Source organism: Ursus arctos, unplaced genomic scaffold (assembly GCF_023065955.2).
Source record: "Ursus arctos isolate Adak ecotype North America unplaced genomic scaffold, UrsArc2.0 scaffold_29, whole genome shotgun sequence".
Classification (NCBI taxonomy): Eukaryota; Metazoa; Chordata; class Mammalia; order Carnivora; family Ursidae; genus Ursus; species Ursus arctos.
The window spans coordinates 29398328-29425861 of NW_026622974.1; the positions used below are offsets into that span (position 1 = coordinate 29398328).

At 35.5% G+C, this 27534-nt stretch overlaps 1 protein-coding gene across 11 annotated transcripts in view; it reads left to right on the forward strand.

The window, feature by feature from the left end:
- The window catches only part of MYO6 (myosin VI), a 138400-nt gene that overhangs the window by 100004 nt on the left and 10862 nt on the right, over nt 1–27534 (forward strand). For 5 of the 11 annotated variants that reach the window (XM_057303875.1, XM_044387105.3, XM_044387107.3 and 2 more), the window contains 15 exons: nt 1016–1111; nt 1405–1578; nt 5176–5214; nt 8072–8165; nt 11711–11841; nt 11937–12014; nt 13922–14051; nt 15833–15923; nt 16707–16857; nt 18594–18802; nt 19464–19542; nt 20414–20574; nt 22687–22713; nt 23112–23141; nt 26102–26140. In XM_057303875.1, coding sequence (XP_057159858.1) covers nt 1016–1111; nt 1405–1578; nt 5176–5214; nt 8072–8165; nt 11711–11841; nt 11937–12014; nt 13922–14051; nt 15833–15923; nt 16707–16857; nt 18594–18802; nt 19464–19542; nt 20414–20574; nt 22687–22713; nt 23112–23141; nt 26102–26140 — 1529 coding nt within the window. Of the gene's footprint in view, nt 1–1015; nt 1112–1404; nt 1579–1919; nt 2013–5175; nt 5215–8071; nt 8166–11710; nt 11842–11936; nt 12015–13921; nt 14052–15832; nt 15924–16706; nt 16858–18593; nt 18803–19463; nt 19543–20413; nt 20575–22686; nt 22714–23111; nt 23142–26101; nt 26141–27534 lie in introns of those variants that run through there. The other 6 variants (XM_044387109.3, XM_048219643.2, XM_026507049.4 and 3 more) reach the window with 3 other exon arrangements.

Here is a 27534-nt window from a genome sequence, read left to right on the forward strand (position 1 = left end):
GAGGAAGTGGTGGATTTGGGAATCAGGCTGGGAGTTTTGACTTGAGGGCTCTCACTCTGACTCATGCTGGTGTATCACCTCGTAGAGAAGAGCCTCTGTGGTCTGCTAGCTCTCTCACCTAGGAAAAGCCTGGTAAGGCTCTCAAAGTCTTAGCTTTTTCATTTTTAAATAAGATTGTCTTTCCTATCTTTAGGTTATTCTGAGGGTCAGATGTATACTTTTGTGTGAAGGCATTTTGGAAACTTTTAAATATGAGATACTATAATTGATAATATAACCCTAAAATGATTCAGTGTCCTTCAGATAGTTTCAGGCTCATTGTATAGACATGTTAGGATGTATAGCTATAAAAGAGGGAAAAGTCCTGTACTGATTTCAGATGTGTTTTAGAACAATGCTTCTCTCGGGGCGCCTGGGTGGCACAGTCATTAAGCGTCTACCTTGGGCTCGGGGCATGATCCCAGCGTTCTGGGATCGAGCCCCACATCAGGCTCCTCCGCTAGGAGCCTGCTTCTTCCTCTCCCACTCCCCCTGCCTGTGTTCCCTCTCTCGCGGGCTGTCTTGCTCTGTCAAATAAATAAATAAAATCTTAAAACAAAACAAAACAAAACAAGAACAATGCTTCTCAACCATGGCTGTAGCTAGGAATCACCTGATGTAAAAGGTATGGAGTTTAGGAGGGTTAAAAGTTCTCCAGGTAATTTGCCAATCAAGGTCAAGAACCGCTACTTTAGACATAGGTAGTTAACTTTATAAAGTGCCCGTTGTTTTGCATACTTATAGTGTTTGTTTTTGTCTTAGTCCTTTTTCCTTTTCTAAGAGATTATAACCAAATACTTGCTAGATTTCATTGTTAGTTTAAAGCTTACTAGATGTTTCAAAGGCAGTATAATTGTGTAAAGTGTGAAAATTCCCTTTATAATTTTAAGTATTTCACATCCCAGCTGTTTTCTAAAGGAAATTATGTAATCTGTTTTTGATAATTTAACAACTGATGTATGTGTACTCTTTTCAGATACCCAGAAAATCTAAGTTGGCAGTTCATAGGAACATCAGAGATGACGAAGGCTTCATTATCAGGCATTTTGCAGGGGCAGTGTGCTATGAAACAGTGAGTATGACTTTTACCAGGAGAAAACCATCCGAAGTTGGAGCTGCACTGTACAGAATGTGAGCCTCTAGCTGCCTCTGGTTATTTCAGTTTAAATTTAATAAAGTTTAAAATTTAGGTCCTCATTACACCGGCCACACTTCATGTGCTCTGTGTCTGCATTGGTGGCGACTGTGTTGGACAGTGCGGATACAGAACAGTTCTGTCATCTTGAAAAATTCTAGTGAATACAGCTGAATCAAGGGATGTTACCCTAGGATGGACTGAACCATTCCTGTGCTTTTATTTTTCAGACCCAGTTTGTGGAAAAAAATAATGATGCTTTACATATGTCTCTTGAATCCTTAATATGTGAATCCAGAGATAAATTTATACGAGAATTATTTGAATCATCCACAAATAACAGCAAAGATACTAAACAAAAAGCAGGAAAACTTAGCTTCATCAGTGTGGGAAACAAGTTTAAGGTATTTTTGTTAAATTTATTCCTTGAAAATTTGTCTTTATTGCATTTAAATAAAATATATTGTTTTATACTTTACAGAGGATAATGTAGATCACGGTCAAAAATCCCGTGAGTGAAACGCAAGAGCAGACCCTGCATTGTTGGTATCTGCATAAAAAATAACATAAAATGGGTGTAACTGAACATACAGCAATTCTTACAATTTTATGAATCTGTTCTTTCTTGTTGCTTAACATATCTAATTCATACCTGCTTCTCCTAATGTTCTTGCTTCTGCTTACTGTTTGGTTGACCTTCAAACCTTCTCTTTCCCATGTGTTTTCTGTTTCCTTCCTCATTCAGCAGTTTGCTTTAGCTGGAGTAGTTCAGCTCGGGATGGCTAGAGAGGACTAGTTGAGTTGAGAGAGGAAAAGCAGGCACAGCCAGGGCCTTCAGGTAAATGATCACCTTCGTGGACTCTTACTTATAGAATGGCTGCCATGTTAAAAAGAGCCCGTCTCAAGTTAATGATTCAGTCTTTTTAATTTATTTTCGATGTGTTTTCTTTCACTGTGCTTTATGGGTGTATGTATTACACTAAAATTTGATTAAAGCTTTTAATAACTTTGTGAAAGATAAGTGCTTTGTGTGACAAACACTTCAAACTGCTTATTTAACATTGAAGAACATCTCATTTGTTTTATTAATTTTAGATCAGAAATTTATTCTTTGAAGTCTGACAAGGAATTGTCACATGGTGTATCTTAGAAATGGAACACTCCTAATTGGTTCTAATTGTTGAGTATTTAGCATAGAAAAAGATAATTTAAAAGCTTTTGTATAAGTTTAATGAATAAAAAATTATGATAAAGACGTAAAATTAATTTCTCTTTTATACATTTCCACAAAGTCTTGTTGTATTTACAAGAAAACTCTGCATATGCCTTTCATTATGTGTATTTTAAATATTAAAAATTTTAAGCATGAGAATACTATAATAATAACAGTGTAGCCTCCTGAAATCCCTTGTGGATTGAAATGGGCCCTAAATAACTAACTTGATAAAATCATGTTTATAAGACTAGATTTTTTTAAAGTAAATATAAATATAAGAGAAAGCTTATAATACTTTTCAGGTAATTGAATAAAAAGTCTTTAACTTTGTTATAAGTTATATTCATTAATTATGAGTTCCTAATTCTCTTGAGCAATATTTTTTCCTCTTATTTTGATACTCTGAAATTCCTCAGTAGACATACGATAGCAGATTAGTTTAAAATAGTATATTAGCCTAAATGAAATGGCTATTATTATTATTATTTTCGTACTGTAGTATATTATAGCAGTATTGCTGCTAAGAACATACTTGAAATTTTAGACAATATAGATAAGAACAAAAACATTCTTAAAATTCTTTGAATTAAGGTATTATGCTGAGACTTGAAATACCTAAATATTGCTTATGTGCAGTATTTTTGCATATTAAAATATTGCATATATTTTGCATATTAAACTGCTAAAACCTATAATTGAGTGATATTATTAATAAAATTTTAAAAATGTTTTTATAAGATACTTTGAAATGAAGTATTTTTTAATTTAAATTCAATTAGCCAACATATAGTACATCATTAGTTTCAGATGTAGTGTTTAAAAATCCATCAGTTGTGTATAGCACCCAGTGCACCTCATATCACGCACCTTCCTTAATGCCCATCACCCTATTACGCCATCCCCCGACCCATCTCCCCTCCAGCAACCCTCAGTTTGTTTCCTATAGTTAAGAGTCTCTCATGGTTTTTCTCCCTCTGATGACTTCCCATTCAGTTTTCCTTCCCTTCCCCTATGATCCTCTGTGCTGTTTCTTATATTCCATATATGAGTGAAACCATATAATTGTCTTAGTATTAATAATTATTAATTTAAAATATAGTAGAATGGCTTGTTAAATTCAAGTTATGGGAAGCAATAAAACAAAAGAGGCTAGCATTTACAGTAAGACTTCAGTTATCCATCATTTCTGAGAACCAGAAGTTCTCTACTGAAAAGTAACATTTTCAGGTTATTGAAACATAGCCCCTTTACTGCTAGTGTTTTTAGAAAAATAATCCTTTTGATGGAAATCTAACTCTATTATGTACATAAATATTTGTATGTTTTAAAATAAAAATAAAATACAAAGAAAGCATGAGTTTCATAAAACTGTTTATACCTTATGGTCATTGACTGTTTCCTTGATAATTGACATTCTTCCCTCTTCTCTCAAGTTTATTTTTGCTGCTTCTACTCTATCTCCATTTTTTTTGAAGAACACTGTGCTTAGTCTATGGATTAAGAGGCATGGACTTTGTGACAGTTTTCTTTGCAAATTAGTGGCTCTCGTACTTTTCAGTTATTTGATGATCCGGATTGATAAAAGTTGTTAGTACTCAGTCAACCAGATGAGTGGGGTATGACTGTATTTTTTTAATCCAGTGGGAAATTCACTCCATTTTTATAACTTAACCCTATGATACCTAAAGTATACTGTAGTATCATGGGTAAGAGAATGAACTTTATTAGGCCTGTGTTGGAATTTTGGCTTTATCATTACTAGTTCCATGATCACAGGCAAGTAATTTATCTCTCTAGACCTTAATGCTTTTACCTGAAAAATGAGGCTAATAATACATCCTGAATTAGAATTGTTGTGGAAGTTAAACATGATAATGCCTGTGAAAAAGCTTTGAAGGCGTGCCTGACTCACTGAAAGCATCCAGTACAATCTACCTATTACATTAATATTATTAAATATAGCTATGATTGATCTAGTATGTTAATTTAAGAATCAACATCTTAATTTATCTTTTTTGTGAGTAGTATAAGCATCTTAGTATAAAATTGCTTTAAGAATTTTACATAATTTACTTTGCAGAGAAGTAAAGCAAAACATGATTGTAATGTATTATTAAACCAGAGTAAAATATTATCACTTAATATTATTATAAACAGGAAAATATAGTAACCTGTAGTGTTTATTGTCAAGTTGTTTTTGAGAATTGTCCAAGCTTTTAAAAATAATTGGAATGTGAAATATTTTAAAATAACAAAGAGGGTTTCTACAGCTAGGCAGGACAATTTCATTTATGAGAAGTGTTACATAAAACATTTCCAATATATACCATTAGTGTATATTTTAAGTATGTCTTCATTCTTCAGTGAAATCTGACAGAAACTACACCCAGCTTGCTACACATTCAAGTACTGCTCTGTTAATCTCTTATGGAATGCATCTGCAGTATTTTCATTTACTTCCTTTGTTGCCTGTACACTTTTTGCTCATTCATCCCACCTGCAAGTGTGCTTGTATATTTTTTAGCATTGCTAATATTCAGTCTTTTAATTATATAAGTTCTGTAGAAGTCATGTAAGTTATTGTCCTTTAGCATTATATTAGCCATATATTTTGCATGTTACTGTCAAAGAATTTATGCATCAGTTGTTAAATTGTGATGTCCCATGTTGTGTGCTGATGTTATTGCATGTTATTTTATGCTAATGTTGGAGGGCTAATATTAACTTAATAACATTGTGTACTTTTGCTTTTTGAAATAATAAAGTGATTTGCTTTCTTCTACAGACACAATTAAATCTGCTTCTGGATAAACTTCGAAGTACTGTGAGTACACTTAGAAAAAAATCCAGGGTTTTTAAGTAGTCGTCTTAAATTATTAGTAATTACCAAATAAGCACAGTAAACTTGGAATAATTAGAAATTAATTTTTTAAAGGTTTTATTTATTTATTTTTATTCAAGAGAGAGAGAGAGTAAGCAAGAGGGAGAGAAAGCACGAGCCAGGGGAGGGGCAGAGAAGCAGATTCCCCACTTGAGCAGGGAACACAACGTGGGACTTGATCACCTGAGCCTAAGGCAGGGGCTCAACCAACTGAGCCACCTAGGTGCCCCTAGAAGTTAATTTTAAACTGAATTCCCTCATTTGAAAAAATCAGTTTTTACGGGCACCTGGGTGGCTCAGATGGTTAAGCTCTGCCTTTGGCTCATGTCATGATCTCAGGGGTCCTGGGATCAAGCCCTGTGTAGGGCTCTCAGCTTGCCAGGGAGCCTGCTTCTCCCTCTCCCTCTAGCCCTGCTTGTGCTCTGTCTCTTTCTCAAATGAATAGATAAAATCTTTAAAAAAAAAATTAAAAATCAGTTTTTAAAATGATGGTCATTTTGGTTAGGCTTCTTCTGAAGAAAAGTGAAATATATATGTGATATATATGTGAAGTCATTATTTATAAATATACAGAATTCTCTCAATGTTATTAAATTAAGATTATCCTGTAGTTTCAGAAAGGTGAAAATATTTATGTGGAGAAGAAAACGTATTTCTTTTTATTATTTTTTTTAAAAATTTTATTTATTTATTTGAGAGAGAGAGAGAGTGAGAACACGAGCAGGGTGAGGGACAGAGGGAGAAGCAGACTCCCTCCTGAGCAGAGAGCCCAATGCGGGGCTCGATCCTGGGACTCCAGGATCATGACCTGAGCTGAAGGTGGATGCTTAACTGACTGAGCCACCCAGGTGCCCCGAAGAAAATGTATTTCTTAGGATTAAACAAAATGCATGTAATTCATTTTCATTTTATTATTCTAATAGTAACATTCTCCAACATGGCAATGTTGATGTGGAAAAAATGGACTTAATATCTTTATGCCCTGTTATAGAGGCAGTATTTCTTAGGATCTCTTTTTTAACTAGACATTTTAGTAGTTAACTCTGTTTTTTATTTTTTTATTTTTTGTTTTTAAAGATTATTTGAGGGGGAGGGGGGAAGGGCAGAGGGAGAGGGAGAGAGTGTCTTTTTTTTTTTTTTTTTAAGATTTTATTTATTTATTCGACAAAGATAGAGACAGCCAGCGAGAGAGGGAACACAAGCAGGGGGAGTGGGAGGGAAGAAGCAGGCTCATAGCGGAGGAGCCTGATGTGGGACTCGATCCCATAACGCTGGGATCATGCCCTGAGCCGAAGGCAGACGCTTAACCACTGTGCCACCCAGGCGCCCGGGAGAGAGTGTCTTAAGCAGACTCTGAGCTGAATGCAGAGCCTGATGTGGGGCTCTTATCTCATGACCCTGAGATCATGACCTGAGCCAAAACCAAGAGTCAGACGCCCAACCGACTGTGCCACCCAGGTGCCCCAATTCATTCTTTTTTTTAATGGTAATTTATCAGAGAAAGCAGTTTGATATGTGGGTTATGTAAATGAGGCATGATTCCAAGGTGAGACATTTTTTAAACAGATCTACTGAACTAACCAGGTATTCTTCCTTATCAAGTAGGCATTTTGGAAAGCCAAATATTTATTCTGTTGGTGCTGTTATTGCTTCACTTATTGTTAGACTGGCTTTTGGGACCATTAAGAAATTCTTGCACATATCCTCATTGTTTGCAAATATTTACCATCTTAACAACCAAACATCTTTAAAATCCAAATCTGATAAGGAGGGTGTTTTATTTTTGTTACCCAAATATAGTGCTACTATAAAATGAGGAGATTTATAAGAAGAAGGTATTTCTAAAAAGGGTTCTGAAAGTGCTTGCAATGAGCATCATTGTGAAATAACTCTTCAGTTTTCTAAGGGGACTCGTTTGGAAAGAAACAGTAATTTGGATGTCGAGTGTATTTGCTTTCATACCCACAGTTTCATTGTATACATATCCATATTCTTTCTGCCTCATTCAACATAATCTGATAACTGAGTCCAAGTGAATGCCTTTAAAAGCTTTTAAAAATACTCTTTAACAAATAGAACTTTAAATGTGCAGTGGTGCAGCTTCAGGACTTACTGTATATTTTTGAAGTAGAATGATGAAAAAGGTTGAATTTTTTTCCCCCACTTCGGCCTGAATTTGAAGAGGCATAATTTTACTTATTTCTCTTGTTACAGGACAGTTTTCTTATCACAGAAATATGGCACCATAAATACACATAAATGTAGAATAAAATCACATCTATATACCTGGAAAATGTATTGTTTAAATATGTTAAAATATTTTACGATGAAAGACTTTTCTTTTTACAATAACACAATTTTTGGCACTCAAATCTACAATGTAGTATTTTTCTTTCTTTTTTTTTAAAGATATATTTATTTTAGAGAGAGAGAGAGCATGAGCGGGAGGGGCAGAGGGAGAGAGAGAGTCCCAAACAGACTCCATGCTAAGCGTGGAGCCTGACGCAGGGCTCAATCTCATGACCCCAAGATCATGAACTAAGCTGAAACCAAGAGTCGGATGCCCAACTGACTGTGCCACCCAGGCGCCCAGTATTTTTCTAATATTAGTATATAATGCAGAAATTTATTCCAAGCTTGAAATTTTAAAAGTATCTGTTGAGTTTTAAATTCTTTAGTGATTATTTTAAGAGGTTCAAATATTAATGGTAACATGTCTGAAAGTTACTGGTATTTAATAGAATTAGAAAAGCAAGGATGCTGTATGTATTATCATTAAAAAGTACCTTTATTCTCCTAGGGTGCCAGCTTTATTCGTTGTATCAAACCTAATTTAAAGATGACAAGCCACCACTTTGAAGGTGCCCAAATTTTGTCTCAACTTCAATGTTCAGGTATTTTCATGTTTTTCTAATTTATATGCATGTGTGTTGGGAGTCTTAGCTCAGACACTTTAATATGTACGGTGCTTTCAAACAACTCACAGTTATCTTGTTTTTAAGTGCAATGATTTTTACTTTTGATTTCTTTTAATTATAAGAAAAGCATGGCTAACAAATTATTTGAGCAGTATTGGGGTATAGTTTATTATGAAATAAAACAGTTCTACAGCATTGAAGTAAAATTTATAAAAACTCTTTAACTGCAAACCTAGATCTCCCTTAAGGAGGTTGCTTTCCGACGGCCTTCTCAGTCTGGCAGCAGGTCATTTCTCATGCCCCACGTAGCCGGCGCGGGAGGTAGGTTCTGGTGTCCTTGCTGTCACTCCACCACTTATTAAAAAAAAAATAAAACACGATGCCCTTGGCTGCTGCAGAACTTCTGTGCATTTGGTTAAACTCCCGCTCTCCAGCTCTCACCTGCCACATTCTAACTTTGCTCAGCCGCGGAAGTCTTCGGAGCAGGCACTGTTCTTCCTGGATGGCATGCATGTCCATCTGCCGTCCCTACCCACGCTGCTCCTGCTTTCTCCCAAGGCCTTGGTCCTCTCCTTGCCTTTTGATTCATCTCAGGCTTGTGATACTTCCTTAAACTGTCTTGTCTTTCTCACTCCTTATATTGTTCCTCTCAAAGTCATTATAAAGCTTATAAAGCTAGGGTCACGTAAGTTTCAGGGTCCCTCATTTAGATGGGCTCCTTTGAAAGAAAGCCCTGTGCCTGCTTGTGTATTCTTTTGCAATTTTGTACTTTTTTCTTAAATTACAATTATATAAGCTGTAGGCAGACCCACCCTGCTCTCCTCAAATCTTTCAGTCTCTGCCAACGGACAGCCTCATGTCTTTACTGGAAGATGGAAATCTTCACCTCTGTGCTCCCAAACACTGCTCTCTACCTACATAACCTTCCCTCCTGTGAAGAGGGTGGAAGTGCCTCTCTTCTTAGTTGAGATTATAGTTCTTTGGAATCATCCCTTCTACCTTCTCCTGAATCTTTAATATCGATTATGTATATTGAACCATTCCCTTTGAGGTGGTCTCTCTCATTACCATTTAAACATGCGGAGACCTCATCCTAATTCCCTCTGACCCACAGTCCCTTCCAGCTTTGTCCGTATATCTCACCTCACTTTTTGTTCTCTAGTTTTTCCCTTTTAGTCCAAGAATAGTCTGTTCTTGCTTTCTCGGTTTCCTGCCTTCCACTCACCCTTTAACCCAAGAGAATTCAGCTTCCACCTTGACCAGTCCAACAAAGTAATTCTTGATGAGGTCACTCGTGATCTCACTGATCCCAAATCAGATGTTCATTTTGCAGCCCTTATCTTAGTGTTTGTCACAGTGGCGTTGACTTGACCAGTCGCCCTCACGTATCCTTTCCTTGGCTCCTGAATCAGCTCATGTCCCTTTGAATTCTACATTGCCTTTCCATTTTCATTATTTTTTTCCAAGTTAAGGAGAATTAAATTCATGTAGGACATCTTTTACTAAGATTACTGTCTTCTGATGAGCCAGCACCAGGGCAGAGTAGGGGAAGGTTAGAGAAGGCAGGTGTTCTTCTCTACAGCCTTGAGGTCGTGCTGCCTGTCTGTGGCAATAAAGAGGGTTCTGAGTATAACCAGCCAGACTGCACCAACAAGCCCCTCACCGAATTCCCAGGGAAGGAGCCAGGGCATGGAGATTTTTCGAAGGAAGAATACTTGGGTTAGCGATTTTTATTTTTTAAGTGTTGAAAGGTCTTTAGGGTAAATTAGCTTCAAGTGCTTAGAAGGCAGCCCTGGGCTTGGCAGTTTGTTAAGCTTCATGAAATTCTTAATGAGCTTTTGTGAACCAGCTCATATGTTGTCTTCAGCCTTTGGGCAAGCGAAGAGACTCAGAGGTGGCAGATGTGTACATTCCCAAGGGTACTTGTGTGTTCGATATAAATGGACAGGAGTTTTAACAATACCAGTCAAACCTTTACTTTCTCCAAGCACAGCCCAGAGCTAATTAGTTGTAGTTTTAGATACTTCTTTCCATAGGAATGATTGCCTTTATGTGCTTCATTAATTAATATTAAAAATTACAATAGTTATATAGCTGACTCTAACAAAAGTCAAATAGTACAGAATAATAGAAGTAAAAAGTCTCATTTCTCAGAGGTGACCACTTAATTCTGTTTTGCGCATATTTCTTATACTGGTTAAATCTCTGTCTTATTCTTTTTAATGAATACATCATATTCTACCATATGATTGTAACATAATTTAATTGATTGATATTTAAGTTATTTCTGTTTTTTTTTTCCATTACAGTGACCCAGTGGACACGTGTGCATTCTCTATGCATATCTTTGTCCACATGTGTAACAAGTTGTAGGATAGATTCAAAGAAGTAGAAAGTACTGAGTCAAGGGAATAAATATTTCCAAATCGCCATCCAAAATTGTTGCACTGGTTTACTTTCCCCACCAGTAGTATACGTGTGTGTTTTCTTACACTGTCATCAACGCTGAGTACTACTGGTCTTTTGTACCTTTGCCTGGTAGGTTAAAATTCAATAGGTTAAAATTCTGGTAGGTTAAAATTCAATCTGACTGCCTAGAAAAGATATCTTTCCTATGAGATTATTCCAAAATAAACATCTACTCATTTAAAAAAAAACATTTTGTAGTTTCATTTTGCTAATTTAATTTTTGACCACCAGGAATTTATTTTGGTATAAGGAATAAAGTAGGGATCCAGTGTTATGTTTGTTTTTTAAATGGCTGGCCACTGTCTTAACACTTTTTGTTGAATAATCTTATCCCTATTGATTTGAAAGTCCCAGAGAGTGAAACCCAGGTCTTTTTTATAAATAAAAGTACTGGCATTATTTACAGTTGTTGAGCCTTCCCCTGACTACTTCATACTTTTCCTGACATGAAAAGTTCATGCTGACTTAAGGCTCAAATAACCAGCCACTAGAGTTATACTGAAAATATTCATTTTATAGACTCTTTACCCCAATAGACTAGTTTCTTTGCGAGGTGAGTGAAAGAGGATCTTTATGAAACAGTGAGCTCTCCTTTCTTTTTCTTTTTCTTTCTGTAAGCATAGGTGAGAATTTGGGAATGTGTCTGACTACTTCTTGAAGACTCTGTCAAGAGTCTTGTTCTAAAATTAACCTCAGGACTGGGAAAGTGGCTTAATGCGGGCCTTTACCTTATATGCTATTGATTGTGATAGAGGTTTCTAGCAGAAAGAAGAAACAAACTAGATTTGAGCGTTCTAGGGACCAGTAATTTGTCCTGAGAAAATAGTCAAGCTGATTTTTGACAAAATTTCCTAAAATAGTTTTAGGTAGTGGGTAAGTTGTTACATATTGAATATGAATACGATATTCCCTATGAAATATTCCATTGTGGATGATTCCTATAAATTGCCCCTTTCTAAACATTAATTTGTAAAATTGTTAGATCATTCACAAGTTAGTTTCGGACTTCTGTACAGAGATCGGCAATAATTGGTGTTTGTTTATGAATCTAGGTATGGTGTCTGTTTTGGACTTAATGCAGGGTGGTTTCCCATCACGAGCTTCCTTTCACGAACTGTACAACATGTATAAAAAGTATATGCCAGATAAACTTGCAAGATTGGACCCAAGACTGTTTTGTAAGGTACAAATACTGCCTAAATTGAAATTTCTTAGCTATGAACTATCTTTTTTACCAGTTACTATCTGGCATTTAACTTTCGAACTTTTATTTTTCAGGCTCTTTTTAAAGCTTTGGGCTTAAATGAAATTGACTACAAGTTTGGGTTAACGAAAGTATTTTTTAGACCTGGCAAGGTAAATACATTTTTATTTTAAACTTTAACATGATGAATATGGATAGTTGGAGTCGATGCATATTTTTAAGTGTTTAGTGATTTGTATTATTCATGAATTATATGATCACTAACAGTATGCGTCTGTGTACACACACACACACACACACACACACACACGGTTTCCCTACTTGGGAGAAGTTTATGTGTAATATTTTGTACGAGTTCTACAACTTTTATTTCACATTCAGAAGTACTAGAATTAGAGCATTGTTCAATTGGATTTTTTGCTTAAATAACAGGTAACCAGAACTTACTAATTTATTTTTTAAAAATTTAATTAATTAATTTTTTTAAGTAGGCTCCCATTTTGGGGCTTGAACTTAAAACCCCAAGATCAAGAGTCAAATGCTGTACCGACTGAGCCAGCCAGGCGCCCCTACCAGAAAATACTTACTGAAAGCTTTTCTAAAACATATTAATTCAGTGTTTAATAATTAAAAATTTCACAGTACTTTTGAGTCTTCGTTGTAAGAACAAGTTTTATTGGCATATGATAGATGTATAAGGTATAGGAAATTGGACTGAAGTTTGTGCCAAATTCTGTCAAACCCCAGAATGAATGAATGTATAAATACTTTTGTATGTAACGTAGTTAGGCTAACCCATAGTTTTTGTATTTATAGATTTTTGTACTAAATTACAAGACTGACTTCTAGAATATCTCATAACAAATATGTACAAAACAAAAATACTTAAATGCTATTCACAATCTGTTTGTAATATTTTCAGCATTCCTAACTTTGTTAATATTGATTGAATAATAGCATCCTCATAATTTTAAACACAACTGTAATTATATAATAGTCATCTATACTTATTTGACTTAGCAATATCATTAATAAATATCTCTACTGCCTTGAAGGCTAGGTTAATGATAATAAATAAATCTAATTTCACATTTTTGGGCATGAGATAAAAATCTGTGTAATACTTCCCTTTGAATATTTTTACTGCAGAGGATCCGTACCATTTCTTGTATAAAAGAAAAAAATTAAAAGAAAACAAATATATATTCATAGTTGGCTTAGCTGTAATCATATATATCTAAAGTTCAACATTTCCCTTACTTCAGGGCTATAGCAATGATTTTAGAAATAGCCTGCGAAAACATTCGGTCTTATTTGCCTCAAGAAAAATTAATCAAAAGAATGTGTTGAAAGCATAAGGCAGGTTTTCAAAGATCTTTAATCTTGTTATGTTACCTTTAACTTAATATTGATTATAAGAAGCCTTTGTATTGATAGGTGTGTGACATCCTCAATATACTGTAGTGAGGTATTTGATAAAGGATAGAAATCATTATATAATTTGGTGTTAAGTTGTGGAAATAATGCATTTTATTTTTTAATAGCCTAACAGCTGTTTTATTTGTATTGTCTGTCTCTTCGTAGCAATTTCTTACATCTGACCAAAATAGGGAGGGAGGTTGGGAGAGTCAGTTTTGGTGGTACCTGATTTTATTATATAGCTGACCTTCACTTGTCAGAAACTATATACATCTGTCTATGTATGTGGATGAGCCAATTCAGAAACATTAGCCCTTTTATCATTCTTTTCTCAGTAAATATTTTGCCAACCATCTGTAATTGTCATTTAAGATTTTTTCTCCTTTTATTATTGAATCTTCTAACTAGTGATGAGTAATGAATGCCCTCTTACCCCTCCAAAAAAGGATGCTGAAGGAAGGAAGAGAAAGGCAGTAAAATGTAGCCAGATATGTTTGAATTTGCTGAGACTCGTGTCTGTAATTGGTTTGTGATCATTTCCAGGAAGTTAGATTTTGGACTTGTAGTTATTTTGTATCTCTCTGTGTGTTTAAAACACATTTATCTTTTGATATTGATGCTAAATTATTTCATTTCCTAGTTTGCAGAATTTGATCAGATTATGAAGTCTGACCCTGATCATTTAGCAGAATTGGTTAAAAGAGTCAATCACTGGCTTATCTGCAGTCGCTGGAAGAAAGTTCAGTGGTGCTCACTCTCAGTCATCAAATGTAGGTGTTTTCTTTCACATCAAGATCTGTAATTATTTTGGAAATGAATTGGTTTGTGGAATGTCATGCAGTTGTCACAGTGGTGAGTGCTGGGCTGAAGGGACCACTTTGCTTATTCAGGCTGTGTTCCTGGTTCCATGTAACACCTCCACGTAGTGTACATGGTAAATATTTAGAAAATATTTTTTGTGTCTGTTACTTATCTTCCTATCCAGATATGTTATGGAAGAATTAATTTCATCATGTCCTAAACAAAACAAACAGAACTATGGTCTTGATTCCTCGCCCTCCCTCCACGTGACCCCCCAGTCTCTCAGACTTATGCCAGAACTTCTCTCTTTCCACCTGCATGGCGTCACCGGTTCACACACCAGAAATTTCAAGATTGTAATTGTCTCTCCTCATTTGTCCCTGAAATCATGTCAGTGAACAAATCCTGTTGATTCCTCCTTCAAATACTGTACATTCTTTCCTCTTTATTGCCGGGGTCTTAGTGGTACCCTGCCACTTCCCCACTCAACTTCAGCAGCTCCCAAACTGGGTTTTCTTGGCTTCCTGGGAGTTCTTTTCCCAAAGTTTCTCTCTAAACTAAAAGCCTTTTATTAAGGTTCTCCTTTTAATACAGGGCAGAATCTTAGACTGTCTTTCCAGACCCCGCGAAATGGGGTTTCAGCTTCCCTTTCCAGCCTCTTCTGCCACTGCTCTTTTAGCCGCTGTTCGCTCTGACGCGCTGGACCAAGCTACTTCTCTGTGTGTCCCTGTAGGTCAAAGCAGCTGCTTATCTGCGCCCAAAACAGGGATTCGGGGCAGAACGTTTTTTGGGTTACCTGAGGGTGTGTGGCAAATATTTGATTGTATCTAATTGTATATCAGTAACTTGATTAAATTTATAACTGTCCCTCCCACCTCCCCACTTGCCAGTGCTAGGCACACAAAAAAGATTAAGTAAGATACACCTTATTAATAGATAAATAAAATCCCTTGGACTTAGCCAAAAGGAACCATGCAAACAAAGATTATTATTGAGGTCTTTTGTTAGACAATTGTGAATAAAGATAAAAAGAAAGCTATAAGAAGGAAAAAAAAAATTAAAAGCCCTTTTTCCCATCGTTTTCCAAATAAAATATAAACACATTTGTTGCTGTAGTTCAATGCTTTCAGCTTTATACATTGCATTATGATGGAAAGCACATTATATTTAAATTATCTGTGCTACACCAGTTGTGGGTTGTGTTATGCAGTGGTGAAATCAGTAACCAGACAGGATTTTTGCAGGATGTTAATAGGGAAACTCTGAAAAAAGTGTGTCAAGGTCAGATTAGTGTAGAATGTTCTGGGTAACTTAAGTTAAAAAGATTCCTTTACTGTAGGGCTCTCAGAGACTTGACTATGTATGTTCATTGTGAGTCTCCTAAAGGAGGTACAGCGATAGCTTTTCCTAAATTCATTTGAAAAGTGAGTCCTTTTTTCAAGACAGACCTGTTACCGTTTAATAGACCGATATTTCCTAGGACAGTTTGGGAAGCAGTAGTGTGACATAATAAGGGAATAACACATTTAAAAGGTAAATCTAGCCACACACATGATGTGCTTTTTATTTTAAGAAATATAAGGAATTAAAGAAATGTTAAACTTCCTGATTTGTTATCTGGTATAATATGTTCATCACAATTTCATATTTCTTGAGAATTGCTTTGTGGAGAGGAGTGGTTTTTAAGAACACGATATGCCTGATTTAAACTGAATAATTTTCTATCATTGTATTTTCCTCTTACACATAGTGAAAAACAAAATAAAATATCGAGCTGAAGCCTGCATCAAAATGCAAAAAACCGTTCGAATGTGGCTTTGCAAAAGGAGACACAAACCTCGGTAAGATGAATAGTGCCTCCAGAATCCTACTGAACCTATTTACCCTAATATAAAATGGCTATAAAGTCATAATGAAGAGCCGTTTGGGTACTCTTAGAGTTTTCTCCTTTGTCATGTTCTTTGTAAAAAGGCATATTAGTCTGTGATTTTATATTATATACTTGAAATTAATTAATTCATTATTTCATTACTCACCTCATGCTACGAAAGGATTTGAAGTAGCTTACAAAAATATAAACACTATAAAAGGTTGAAATAAATGGCTAAGAGAAGCCCTTTTATTCTGATTATTTTAGTATTTTGAGTTTCTTGATAAATGTCAAATTGGCATTGTTTTAAAAAAACTCATTAATGTTTTCACCGTAATTCTCAAGATTATCTATAGGAATTATATTGTCTCACTGTAAATTTAGTCTTTATTTTTGAGTCTTATTAATTTAGACTTTTTAATCTTAGAGTCCTGAGTAACTGTTAATCCTTAAACCTTTTTAAAGAGATTAGATAACTTTTAAATTCTTCTATAATTTGAATTCTCAAGTTTTTCGGTGTAATTATAGAAGGCTAAAATATTACTGATAGGCATCAGTGTCATTCACACCCATACTTGATTATTTCTTTTTTACCTTCAACAGGAGATCTAGAAAAGAGAATCCTGGATAGTATAAAAACAGAAGTGAAAGAAATACCCTATTTAGCAATATGTTTAGCATTTTATTAAGATGAAAAATATATGCATAGCATTAAATGGTGAATTTAAACTCTGATGAAGTATTATCCTTACAGCATTGATGGCCTGGTTAAGGTGGGCACACTGAAAAAACGACTCGATAAATTTAATGAAGTAGTAAGTACGTTGAAAGATGGAAAACCAGAGGTCAATAAGCAGGTCAAGGACCTTGAAATTTCTATTGATGCTTTAATGGCCAAAATTAAGGTATGTAATTTTAATCCAAATGGCTGACTTTTTTTTTTTATAATTTAATATACTTTGTTATTGGTATTGAATCGTGTAGAAAAAAAATGTCCTTTTTAAAAAAATACAAATGTTGCACATGTTGAGTCTCAGTGATGGCAAGTGATTCTCATTCTATTGTTCTCTCCGCTCTGTGTTTGAAAATTTTTATAACAAAAAACTAAAAAGATGATTTTTATGCAGTTTCATCTGTTCTTAGGGAAGTCCTCCTCCCCACCCAAAATAGTAACTAAAATACTATACTCTGTTAGTAAGCTTTTATATAATCATTACTGAGACAGGAGTAATGCAAGTTATTTTAATTTGTTTCATGTTCTTTTACCTTCAGAAACTAATTTTCAAATTATAAAAGTAATGTAATATTATGGAAAATTTGGAGAAAACTGCCAAAACCTCTAACCCCTGCCAGTGACACTTCAGCTATTACACTGTTGCGTGGTCACCTTCCAGTCTTTTTTTAGATGCGGATTTGTATGGTTCTCCTCACAATTTAATTTTGTGCCCTTAGTTATGTTATGTCTTGTTCCTGTTATTACATTGTCTTTATATTGGCTATATCATGTACTACTTAACTGTTTTGAACTTAGCAATTAGTTTTCCCTCAAGTTTTTTAGGGAAAAAATAATGGGGCCTCTTTTTTTGTCTTAATTTTCATTTATTTAATTACCAGCAGGACTGAAAATGTCTTCGGTATGCTTGCTTCTTAATTATAGTACATGTTTATTCAAACCTTTTTTTGTTATGTTTTAGGGTCTTTTTTTTTTTTTTTAAAGATTTTATTTATTCATTTGACAGAGAGAGAGACAGCCAGCGGGAGAGGGAACACAAGCAGGGGGAGTGGGAGAGGAAGAAGCAGACTCCTAGCAGAGGAGCCTGATGTGGGACTTGATCCCAGAACGCCGGGATCACGCCCTGAGCTGAAGGCAGTCGGTTAACGACTGAGCCACCCAGGCGCCCCATGTTTTAGGGTCTTAATGTTTTTCTCATCCATAAGTCAGTGCAGTTATGTGGGCTGTAATACCTTAAAGCAAGCTTTTTATCATATTATCTGCAGATATTTTTTGTAGACAGTGGTAGGTCTTGGAGGGAGAATGGAAAAAGAAGCTCAAGAGAAGAATGAAAATGCTTTGGAGAAACTTAACTGATTTTACCAATCTGTCAGTAGCTATTTCTGTGTATGTGGTATGTTCGATGAATGTCAACCCAGCCACATTTTTTTGAAGGCTCACTTAGGAGAATCATCCAATAATTTTGATGTATATAGTAATTTCTTAAATATTCCTTAGGTTCTATTTGAACATTATTATTAAAGAATTGTAAACAAAAGCAGAATTAGCAAATCATTCCTTAAAACATAATTTTCAACTATAGTATGTTACTTCATCTACAGTACACCCTTAGATATTTGGTTACTTGATTAATAGGAAATAGATTCAAATATTTTGTCTGCAGAGATAACTTAAAAAATGTTTTGACCATTATTTAATGTATTAATAGTATAACAAAGATAATGGCTTTATTGCTCACCAACTTTTCTAGTCTTTGCTGTATATATGTATTTTTTTTATTGTAAAAGTATGTGACATTTAATTTACCATCTTAACCATTTTTAAATATATAATTCAGTAGTGTTCAGTATATTCACATTGTGCAACAGAAGATAATTTTTGGTGCATGTTTATTATTTTGTTTTTAAGTCCACTATGATGACGAGGGAACAAATACAGAGAGAATATGACGCACTAGTGAAAAGCTCAGAGGACCTTCTCAGTGCATTGCAGAGAAAAAAACAGCAGGAAGAGGAAGCAGAAAGGCTGAGGCGTATTCAAGAAGAAATGGAAAAAGAAAGAAAAAGACGTGAAGAAGATGAACGACGTCGAAGAAAGGAAGAGGAGGAAAGGAGGATGTAAGGAATTTATACTGTTGTTTTGAATTGCAAACTAACAGAATAGTGAATTCTTGGTGTTGATGCCGGTTAATGAATATTCTTATTTTTAAAAGTTATATTCTTATTTTAAAACACTAATTTTAGAATTAGTTTAAAAATATATCATTTTATAATAATAACATAATGATTTTAACTATAATCTGAATTTTGGTTAGACTCTTACACCTGAGGATTTCTTAATTTCTTTTTTTTAAAGCTGTGACTTATTATTTTATAAGCAAGAAAAAAAGGCACTTCTGCTTTTCTGCATTTTTAAAACTGATAACTTTTTGGAAGGTTGCCACCATAGGGCAGACAGGAGTGTAAGAGTTGTTTAATTGGAGAAGGAGGAGAGGGAGGCACATGTGATCAGGAACTTGTGGGTAGGCTTTCCAACCAAGTTAATCTATAGATTTAAAGATTATAGAGTATAATTGTGTTTGTTTTTGTTTATTACAGAAGAATTACTGTCAGTAGAGTTAGATTTAGTTGTTTTCAAAGTAAGCTGATAATGTGTATAGCCAGGAGGTTAATTTGAATCTACATTCTGTAACCTCTGTTTATTAATAGTTAAATTGCCTTCTGGAGGATTTCTTATTTTCTCCTAAATTTTTGAGGAGTTTTGTGTTTTTTGTTACAGGAAACTTGAGATGGAAGCAAAGAGAAAACAAGAAGAAGAAGAGAGGAAGAAAAGAGAAGATGATGAAAAACGTATTCAGGTATGTAATTAGACTAAATTTCTACCAAAATAGAATCTACAAAATTATAGAACAAAAGAAGTTGAAAACAAATTTTGATTTGCTACATAAGCTGTCTTTGGTTTACCCCAGAGACAAAAGGCTTTTTCTGAAGTGGTTATGGCAGGGACTTTGGAACTAGGGAAGTGGATTCAGATCCAGGCTCTGTCACTGATAGAAATTGTGACATTGCACAAGTCACAATGAGTGACTGTGGGCTACGTTTTTTTTTCTCTGTGGAATGGGGATAAATGATAGCTGTGAGCATTAAATGAGTTGACATATGTTTAAAGCATTTAGAACCTGAGTGCCCAGTTCAATAAATATTAGTTTGTTGTTATTGTTATTATACTTAGGGGAAAGTCAAATGAATATTCACTTAAAACATAATTGTAATTTTATAACTTTATAGATATTAGCATCAGTAAGTTAGGATTAAGATAGTCTCCCTACCCCCTATTTTTTTAAAAGTCCATGTCTGAGAATAACTGATCTCTTATCTGAGTTTCTGTTTTGTCTTGGCTTTCGTAATTTATCCTGAACGCAACCAGCCTTTGAATCCCTGGCATCTGCTGTCTAGCTGGTGGTGGTAATGTGATACGTAGGGTTCTCCTGCAATACTTGGGATACTCCTGGTGATAGAATGGTGGAACTGTGGTTCCTCTCCCTTCTCTTGCATTTGAGAAAGAGAGGAAGCATTAATCGAAATCTAGAAGAGAATGGAGACTGGAGAGATTTCTGGTTAAATAATATATAGTCCTTAGTAAAGAACTTGTGTGGAGCAATTTTAGGTAGTATCGATCAAGTAAGCAAGTGGAGAGAGCTTGTTGAGATAGCTTTCCGTGCTCGGCAGGCTGAAGTGGAGGAGCAGCTGGCCCGGCAGCGGGAGGAGGAGTCCCAGCAGCAGGCGGTTCTGGAGCAGGAGCGCCGAGACCGGGAGCTGGCCCTGCGGATAGCCCAGAGTGAAGCTGAGCTCATCAGCGACGAGGCCCAGGCTGACCTGGTGCTCCGGAGGTACTGGGCCCCTGGGGGGGGAGCGGCGCCTCTGCTTTCTTTCCCTCCCTGCTTCTCATTTCAGCGGCCAGGGCCTGGGGGGAGAATCATATTCTTTAGGTCCTGATCTGTTTTAAGTAAAATCATTTAAAAATCATTTGTATCCATTTTTATACCCAAGTAAATGAAACAGTTGATTTCATCAAATTGTTGAACTATTGAAAAATAAAACTGGTATTTCAGTTCATGAAACATCTCATCTTCTACCCTGAAATTGTCAAGGAGTATTCTATAAAAAGTGAACATCTAATTTCTAAATACCTGCCATTAAATTCTGGCACAGAAATCAGTGAATATATCATAATCCAGTTTAATATAATATATTTGAGGTTGGGATTTATTATTTTCCTAATGCAAATTTTTAAAAAATATCATACACCCTAACGGTTGGAATGAGGGAAAATTTTACACATACACACATCACGTTTCACAATAGATTTCTCTTTCCAAGAAGGAAGGTTTATCGAATTGAAATGTTTTGGCTCCCCAGGTTTCCAAATTATCTCTAAATACTGAATTTTGCTGGAGTGTGGAGAAGAATGGTTGTGCTTGTTAAAAGGTGCAGGAAGGTCTTAATATATAACAGATTGATTTTTTTAAAATTTAGAATGTAGAAATGTTCGTTATTTTGATTATTTATTTGTAAAAACAGCAAAACTAGTTTGTGGGGTTCCTTTGTAGGTATATATGTTGTATATATATATTGAGAGGCACATAGATTTATGTAACCATGCTTTTCAGAATGTCAGAGCACTGTTTATAACAAAACATATTTAAAGTGTAACCACTAGGTGTTGCTATTTCCTCGTGAAAGGAAAAACTTGGTTGAAATGGCAAGGTGGTGATGAGATTTTATTTATCTAAAACAAAGGGATGGAGAAGAGTATGTTAAGTTGCCGTCATGCTTTTTCTAGAAAGTGATTACATTGGGGACTTCTGGGGTCTGAACTGTATATGAAAGTATATTCTATTTAAAGAACCTGAATAGGCCTATCCGTCAAATACAAAGTATTATAATAATTATTAAGCTCTTGGGTTTGAGTCCAGTATTTGAGCTCTTTGATGACATTTCACTGTAATTAAAAAAATATTTTCCCTGGGCTGTGGCTCTTGTAACTGCAGGCTCTGCTCAGCTGCTCCTCCGTTCCTTCCACCTGCTTTATGCTGGAACGGCTGGGCGCCTTCGTGTGTGACTGCGCGGGGGCCGGGCCAGTTTCCCAAATGACCCAGGCTCTTACGGCTGTTCTCCCTAATGTGGGTGAGGAAGCATTGCAGTTGACCCGAGGTGGCTTCATTATGGCTGAAGTTCATTTCTAAGGGACTCATTATTGGTGTTCGTGGCCAACCAAGCTTTACGTTTAAGCATTTGAAATATTAAACTATATTCAGTGCCATTCCATATGATAATGTATAAGATACTGGCTCATATGTGGACTCCTTCCCATCTTCAGAAAGGTGCACTTCTTCCAAGGGTGAGTGGTCTCTCAGAGGAAGAGTGGATCATTCAGTACCTTTAACACGAACGACAAGTTACCCGTGATTGAAGTTAAGCAGAATTAACTATGTAATGATACCACTACTAAGTAATTAGGAGATATTCAAGCAGTTATGACTTGAATGACAAAAGAGTTAGTTTTAGTTTTCCAGTAAGACAGCTCCTGGGGTGTTGTCACCTCCTGTGTGAAACGCCCCTTTAAGTTTTTGGCAGCCCTTTCCAGGAAAGCGTTCCCTGACCCTCACGTCCTCATGAGTTCCTATCTTTCAGAACCTCCTGGTTATTTTATACTTCGTACTATAAGCATTAGCAGTTCATTACGGATGCTGTTCTACACGTATATTCCATGTTTGATCATTTCATTTTACTCCACGGGCTACAAGTAAATGTTTTTGAATGTTTATTTTACCTTTGTTAGTACTGAATTCTTTCTGACAAATTTATGAGTAAGAACGCTCTCAAGTAATACTGTTCTTAATATATAGCATGAAAATGTCATTCTTGGGTTCTGTGATGCATTAAAAAATATATGTAAATGGATTCTGCGGCATTAAACAATTTCCAAGTTACTTTTCCAGCTCGGATTCCCGTCCAGTAACTTCTAAGTAAGAATTATTTTCCACATATATTTTTAAAATATGATCTCAACTAATTACACATATGATCCTTGATGCAAGATGATTTCACATTACCTAAAATTATGAAATAATACTCGGATTCTGTTAAAAACAAGCACACTTCCTAGTGTATGCATTTTCTAATCTAGATGTAATAAATTTGCTCTTTAATTTTCATTGAATGCCTTTAATTTATGCTTTTCTCATAATTTTTAAGGAAGATTTTAAACATTAAACTTTAGAGTGATCTCATAGATTAAAGAAAGATAATGGAATTTTTTTTTTAAGTCAGTGAGTAAAGTCACTGAAACAAATTTGGCACAATCCAGTTTTTCATGATTCAGGATTACTTAATGACATTAACTAAAATATATTATTTTTCACAGAATCAATGGAGCAAGACCCAAAATGACACCGTATGTCATTTCTCTTTTCAAAATTTGGTTTAGTCATATAACCTTTTTTTTCTTTAACAGGTTGTGATTATTTTTTAGGAGAAATAGTTTCCTTATTGAAGTAAACTTTTGTGGTTTTTTTGTATATACTTTATTTATATACTGTATATATGAAATTTTGGAATATATATAAAATCTGAATCTTAACACTTGAGGACCCCAACTGTAACCTTTATAATGATGGTTCTCAACTTTGTCAGAACCTAATACCAGTGAAAATTGTTTTATAAGTCGTGTAACCTGCGTAGGTAATTCTCTCCAAACATAACATGTAACAGAGAAATGAAAGGGCAGTAATTTATAATAAAACAATACTTATTTTAATATGAAAGTACTTTCTCACAACTACAGGAAAACATAATCAAATACTCAGATATTTGTATTCATGCATAAGCATCACCATAAATGTGACAGCTACAAATGCAGATCGATATAAGAATGTTATGTGGGTCGATTGAATGCCATGAAATTGTGAACAGTACTTTATAAGTTCTAAACAGAGTTGAGTACAATCTCCTCTCCCTACAATAGTTGTATTCCTGGAAAAACTCTGCCAAAAATTATTAAATATTAATATTTAATAATTAAAATTTATTAAATTAAAAATATGAAATTAAAAATATTAAAACCATGCCCCCAAACAGGCTCTTTACATGTAAAAGTTTGTTTACATGTAAAGCTGTATGTATGTGGATAAGTGTGTTTCACCTCTATCTGGTGGACATGTTAATGTCACATGGAACCTGGAGCAGTTGTTGCATGTGGCAGCCCTGACCCCTCAGCTCCTCAGATGCCGGCAACGTGCTCTCGCCACAGCATTGTTACCACAGGGCACCAAAATTTTTGAAAACATCTCTGGGTGCTCTTTCCCTGTATTAGAACAGTAGCTTTATAGTTACCGTTTGAGCTTGGATTAAATCAGCCCTGCAACCAGTCCGCCTAAGGTGAAATTGTGAGTATTTGCATGTAGTTTTCGGAAGTTAGAAGGAAAAAAGTACCTGAGTGCAGGACCATTTCTGTCTAGTCTGTTTGATGCAGCTCCTAGAGCAGTAACATAGGGTCCCGTGAGATGCTGAATCAGTAGAGATTGCCTTCCAGGGCAGTGTTGGGGCATGTGGGGAAATCTCCGTATGATCAGCAGACCACGTAGTAAAGAGCTTAGAAAGGACGTGAATTCCCTTTAAAACCTGCTGTGGGAAAAAGAATGGAGGAAGGTTTAAGAGAAAGAGATGGTAGAAAAACAGATGCTCTTAGATACTAAGAAACCTTGAGGTAGGGTGATAATATAGGGGACACCTGGGTGGCTCAGTCGGTTAAGTGTCCAACTCTTGGTCTCCGTTCAGGTCATGATCTCAGGGTCCTGGGATCAGATCGAGCCCCGAGTTGGGCTTTGTGCTCAGCGGGGAGTCTGCTTGAGACTCTTCCTCTCCCTCTGCCCCTCTGCCCACTCACGCACACACACACACTCCCTCTCTCCCTCAAATAAGTAAATCTCAAAAAAAAAAGAAAAAGAAAAAAAAGACCTCGAGGTAGGATGATAATAGAATTAAAAATATTTATCAAATTCATGCCAAGTTTGAAAATATTTATCAAATTCATGCCAAGTTAGAAAATTCTGACTAAGTGGAGATTGATAAATGTATAGCTCAGTAGATAATTTTAAGCATATTTGTGTTTTTTACTTTGCATTTATTATCACTGATCATCAGTTTTGAAAGACTACTTTTTCTCTGACTGTGCATGCTTGGATAGACTTCTGTCAGCCCCTAATCTTAGCCAATGTTCATTACAAGGAAGGAGAATTACAGGAATCCTTTGCTCCTTTATCATCAGGGTCCCAGCGCCTGACAGACATCCAGGAAACTGCACCCTAAGGCAAACATACCCATTCTCTTTTCTTACGATTTTTACTGATTTGTAAGAGGTTACCAGAGTCTGACGAATAGAATGAGCCATGAGAAAATGATTAATTATGAAGGAAGAAAGAAAGAACAGGAAAATAAAATAATGAAATTAATGAATTGTTGATGAACATGAAACATCCATTCCATTTCACAGAGTAAAACAAATACTGAGAAAAGTTACATTCCCCTGAGTAATAAAAGTAAGTTTTGCCTTTGGGAAATGTTTATCCTTCGGAAGTCAGAACACTTCTGATTTAATTTAACATGCACTTGATGCATTTGAGTTCTTTTTTTTTTTTTTTTTAAAGCATGCTTTGATTTAGAATTTTTTTTTTAAAAGATTTTATTTATTTATTTGACAGAGACAGCCAGAGAGAGAGGGAACACAAGCAGGGGGAGTGGGAGAGGAAGAAGCAGGCTCCCAGTGGAGGAGCCTGATGTGGGGCTCGATCCCGGAACGCTGGGATCACGCCCTGAGCCGAAGGCAGGCGCTTAACGACTGCGCCACCCAGGCGCCCCTGATTTAGAATTTTTGAGTTTGAATATATTTCGACTCTTACTTAAACTCTGACACTATAAAATAGATTAGGTTGGTTTATCACTGTTATGCTCTCTAATTAATATTTACCAAGCAACCCCAGTGCAAAAATCCTTCTATAGAATCCATATCCTGCCAAATTTCCAGTATGTGTTTAGAACATGCTGATTATATTCCGTACATAAACAAATACCGCAGAAGCATGGCTCTCATGAGATTTTATCCAAAATTTCCTACTGCAAAAGTGGGAGTTCAAGCAATCTTAACTGTATTTAAGCAAAAATTTGCTGTATTTATGGTTATATACCATGTTGAAAAGTATATTATCATAGACTTTTACAAAGTAAAATGATAGCGAATGGTTAATAAATCAACAGTCCTATCGAAAAGATAGATTTTTAATTATACTTTTAGACCTTTTAGGTAATTTACGTAATTGTCTTTTATATGACTGTGCTGTGTTGTCATTTTTCTTATAGGGAACAAATGGAGAAAGAAATGTCAGAATTTCTGAGTAGGTTAGTGCAGTGGAATTTGGGGAAATAAGTGTCACCTCAAAATCATGTTTTTAAATCACTGTTCATTATTTGGACCAGAACCTGTTCTATGAATAGTCTATTCTTTCCATGTAAATTTTCTGTACAAGAAATGTCACTTCACTCTTACACCGCTGTAACAGCAAAAGATGAACAGTGTTCTAAATTGGTGCTCCTCGGTGGGGAGACCCCTGGCATTTTGGATGGCACTGTTCCTTGTTGGTAGTATCGCCATGTTTGTCACTGGCCCTCACCAACTCAATCTCAGGAGAGGAACCTTTCCTCTCAAACAAAATAAATGTTTTGAAACTCCCTGTGGAGGTGGTGTTGCCCCCTCCCCCTGCCGCCCGCACCCCACGCCGGCTGGGAACCTCTGTGCCTAGTTCCTAGTTCAAGGAGAAATAGAGAAAGAGTGTGGCTTCTGAGGGCGTCCTCCCCATAGCACATGGTTTAAAAACCACTGCTGTAAAAATTGAGCGTCCAGAGAAAATGACTTCCCAGCAGGATCTGGTCCTTTACGAGTGACTATGAATCAGTAACATTTTAACTGTCAATTTCAAAGGTAGAGTTAATTGAAAGTCTTAAAATTAATATATTTTTTGAAAATCAGAAGTCAGTTTTTCTACTACCTGGTGTATCTTTTACATGATTGCCTTTATAACAAACCTAAATAATCAGTAAATTACACCTTTATTTTACTATTTTAATAATTCCAGAGACAGGGAAAAGCATTTTAAATGCATTTCATTTGTGTTATTTAGGGTGCTGAAGATGTTTTTTAGCAGATATATTTTGTTTGATGTAATATGAATGAGAAGTTAGTAATATTAAACCACATTTTAAGCAATAATAATTTGAATTCAATGTTATTTTTTTAAAGTATCAAAATACACTTTAGGTATGTTGGCACTTCATGTATATTCTGACAATCTATAAAACTGTACATTATGTAAATTCACTGTCTTTCAAAAGAAAATAACAACAAAAACCCATAATAATTTTCAGCTGCTCTCCTAGAAAAGACTCTTAGAGAGTTAGGAAGAAAAGAGAATTTTTTTTGTTAGTTTACTGAATGGTGGTTTAGGGATGTAGAAGAGAAAAAAAAGAATATTTGAATAAATGTTAAAACATAATTTATCGCTAAGGGTAATAGAGAGACCTTGCTGACACACAGCTGGCTCTTTCTGAGCAAAGCAATTAAGAGGAAAAAGCTACATGGAAAATTGCCAGTCACTCTGCTTATGAAAAGGATGGATTCTGCAGTAAATCTAAAACAGATTTGAACCATAAAAATGCAGGAAGAACTCACTGGCCACACATTATTCTTTAGCCCGGCTTATATGTTACTGACAGTCATCATGTCTAACCATTGTTAA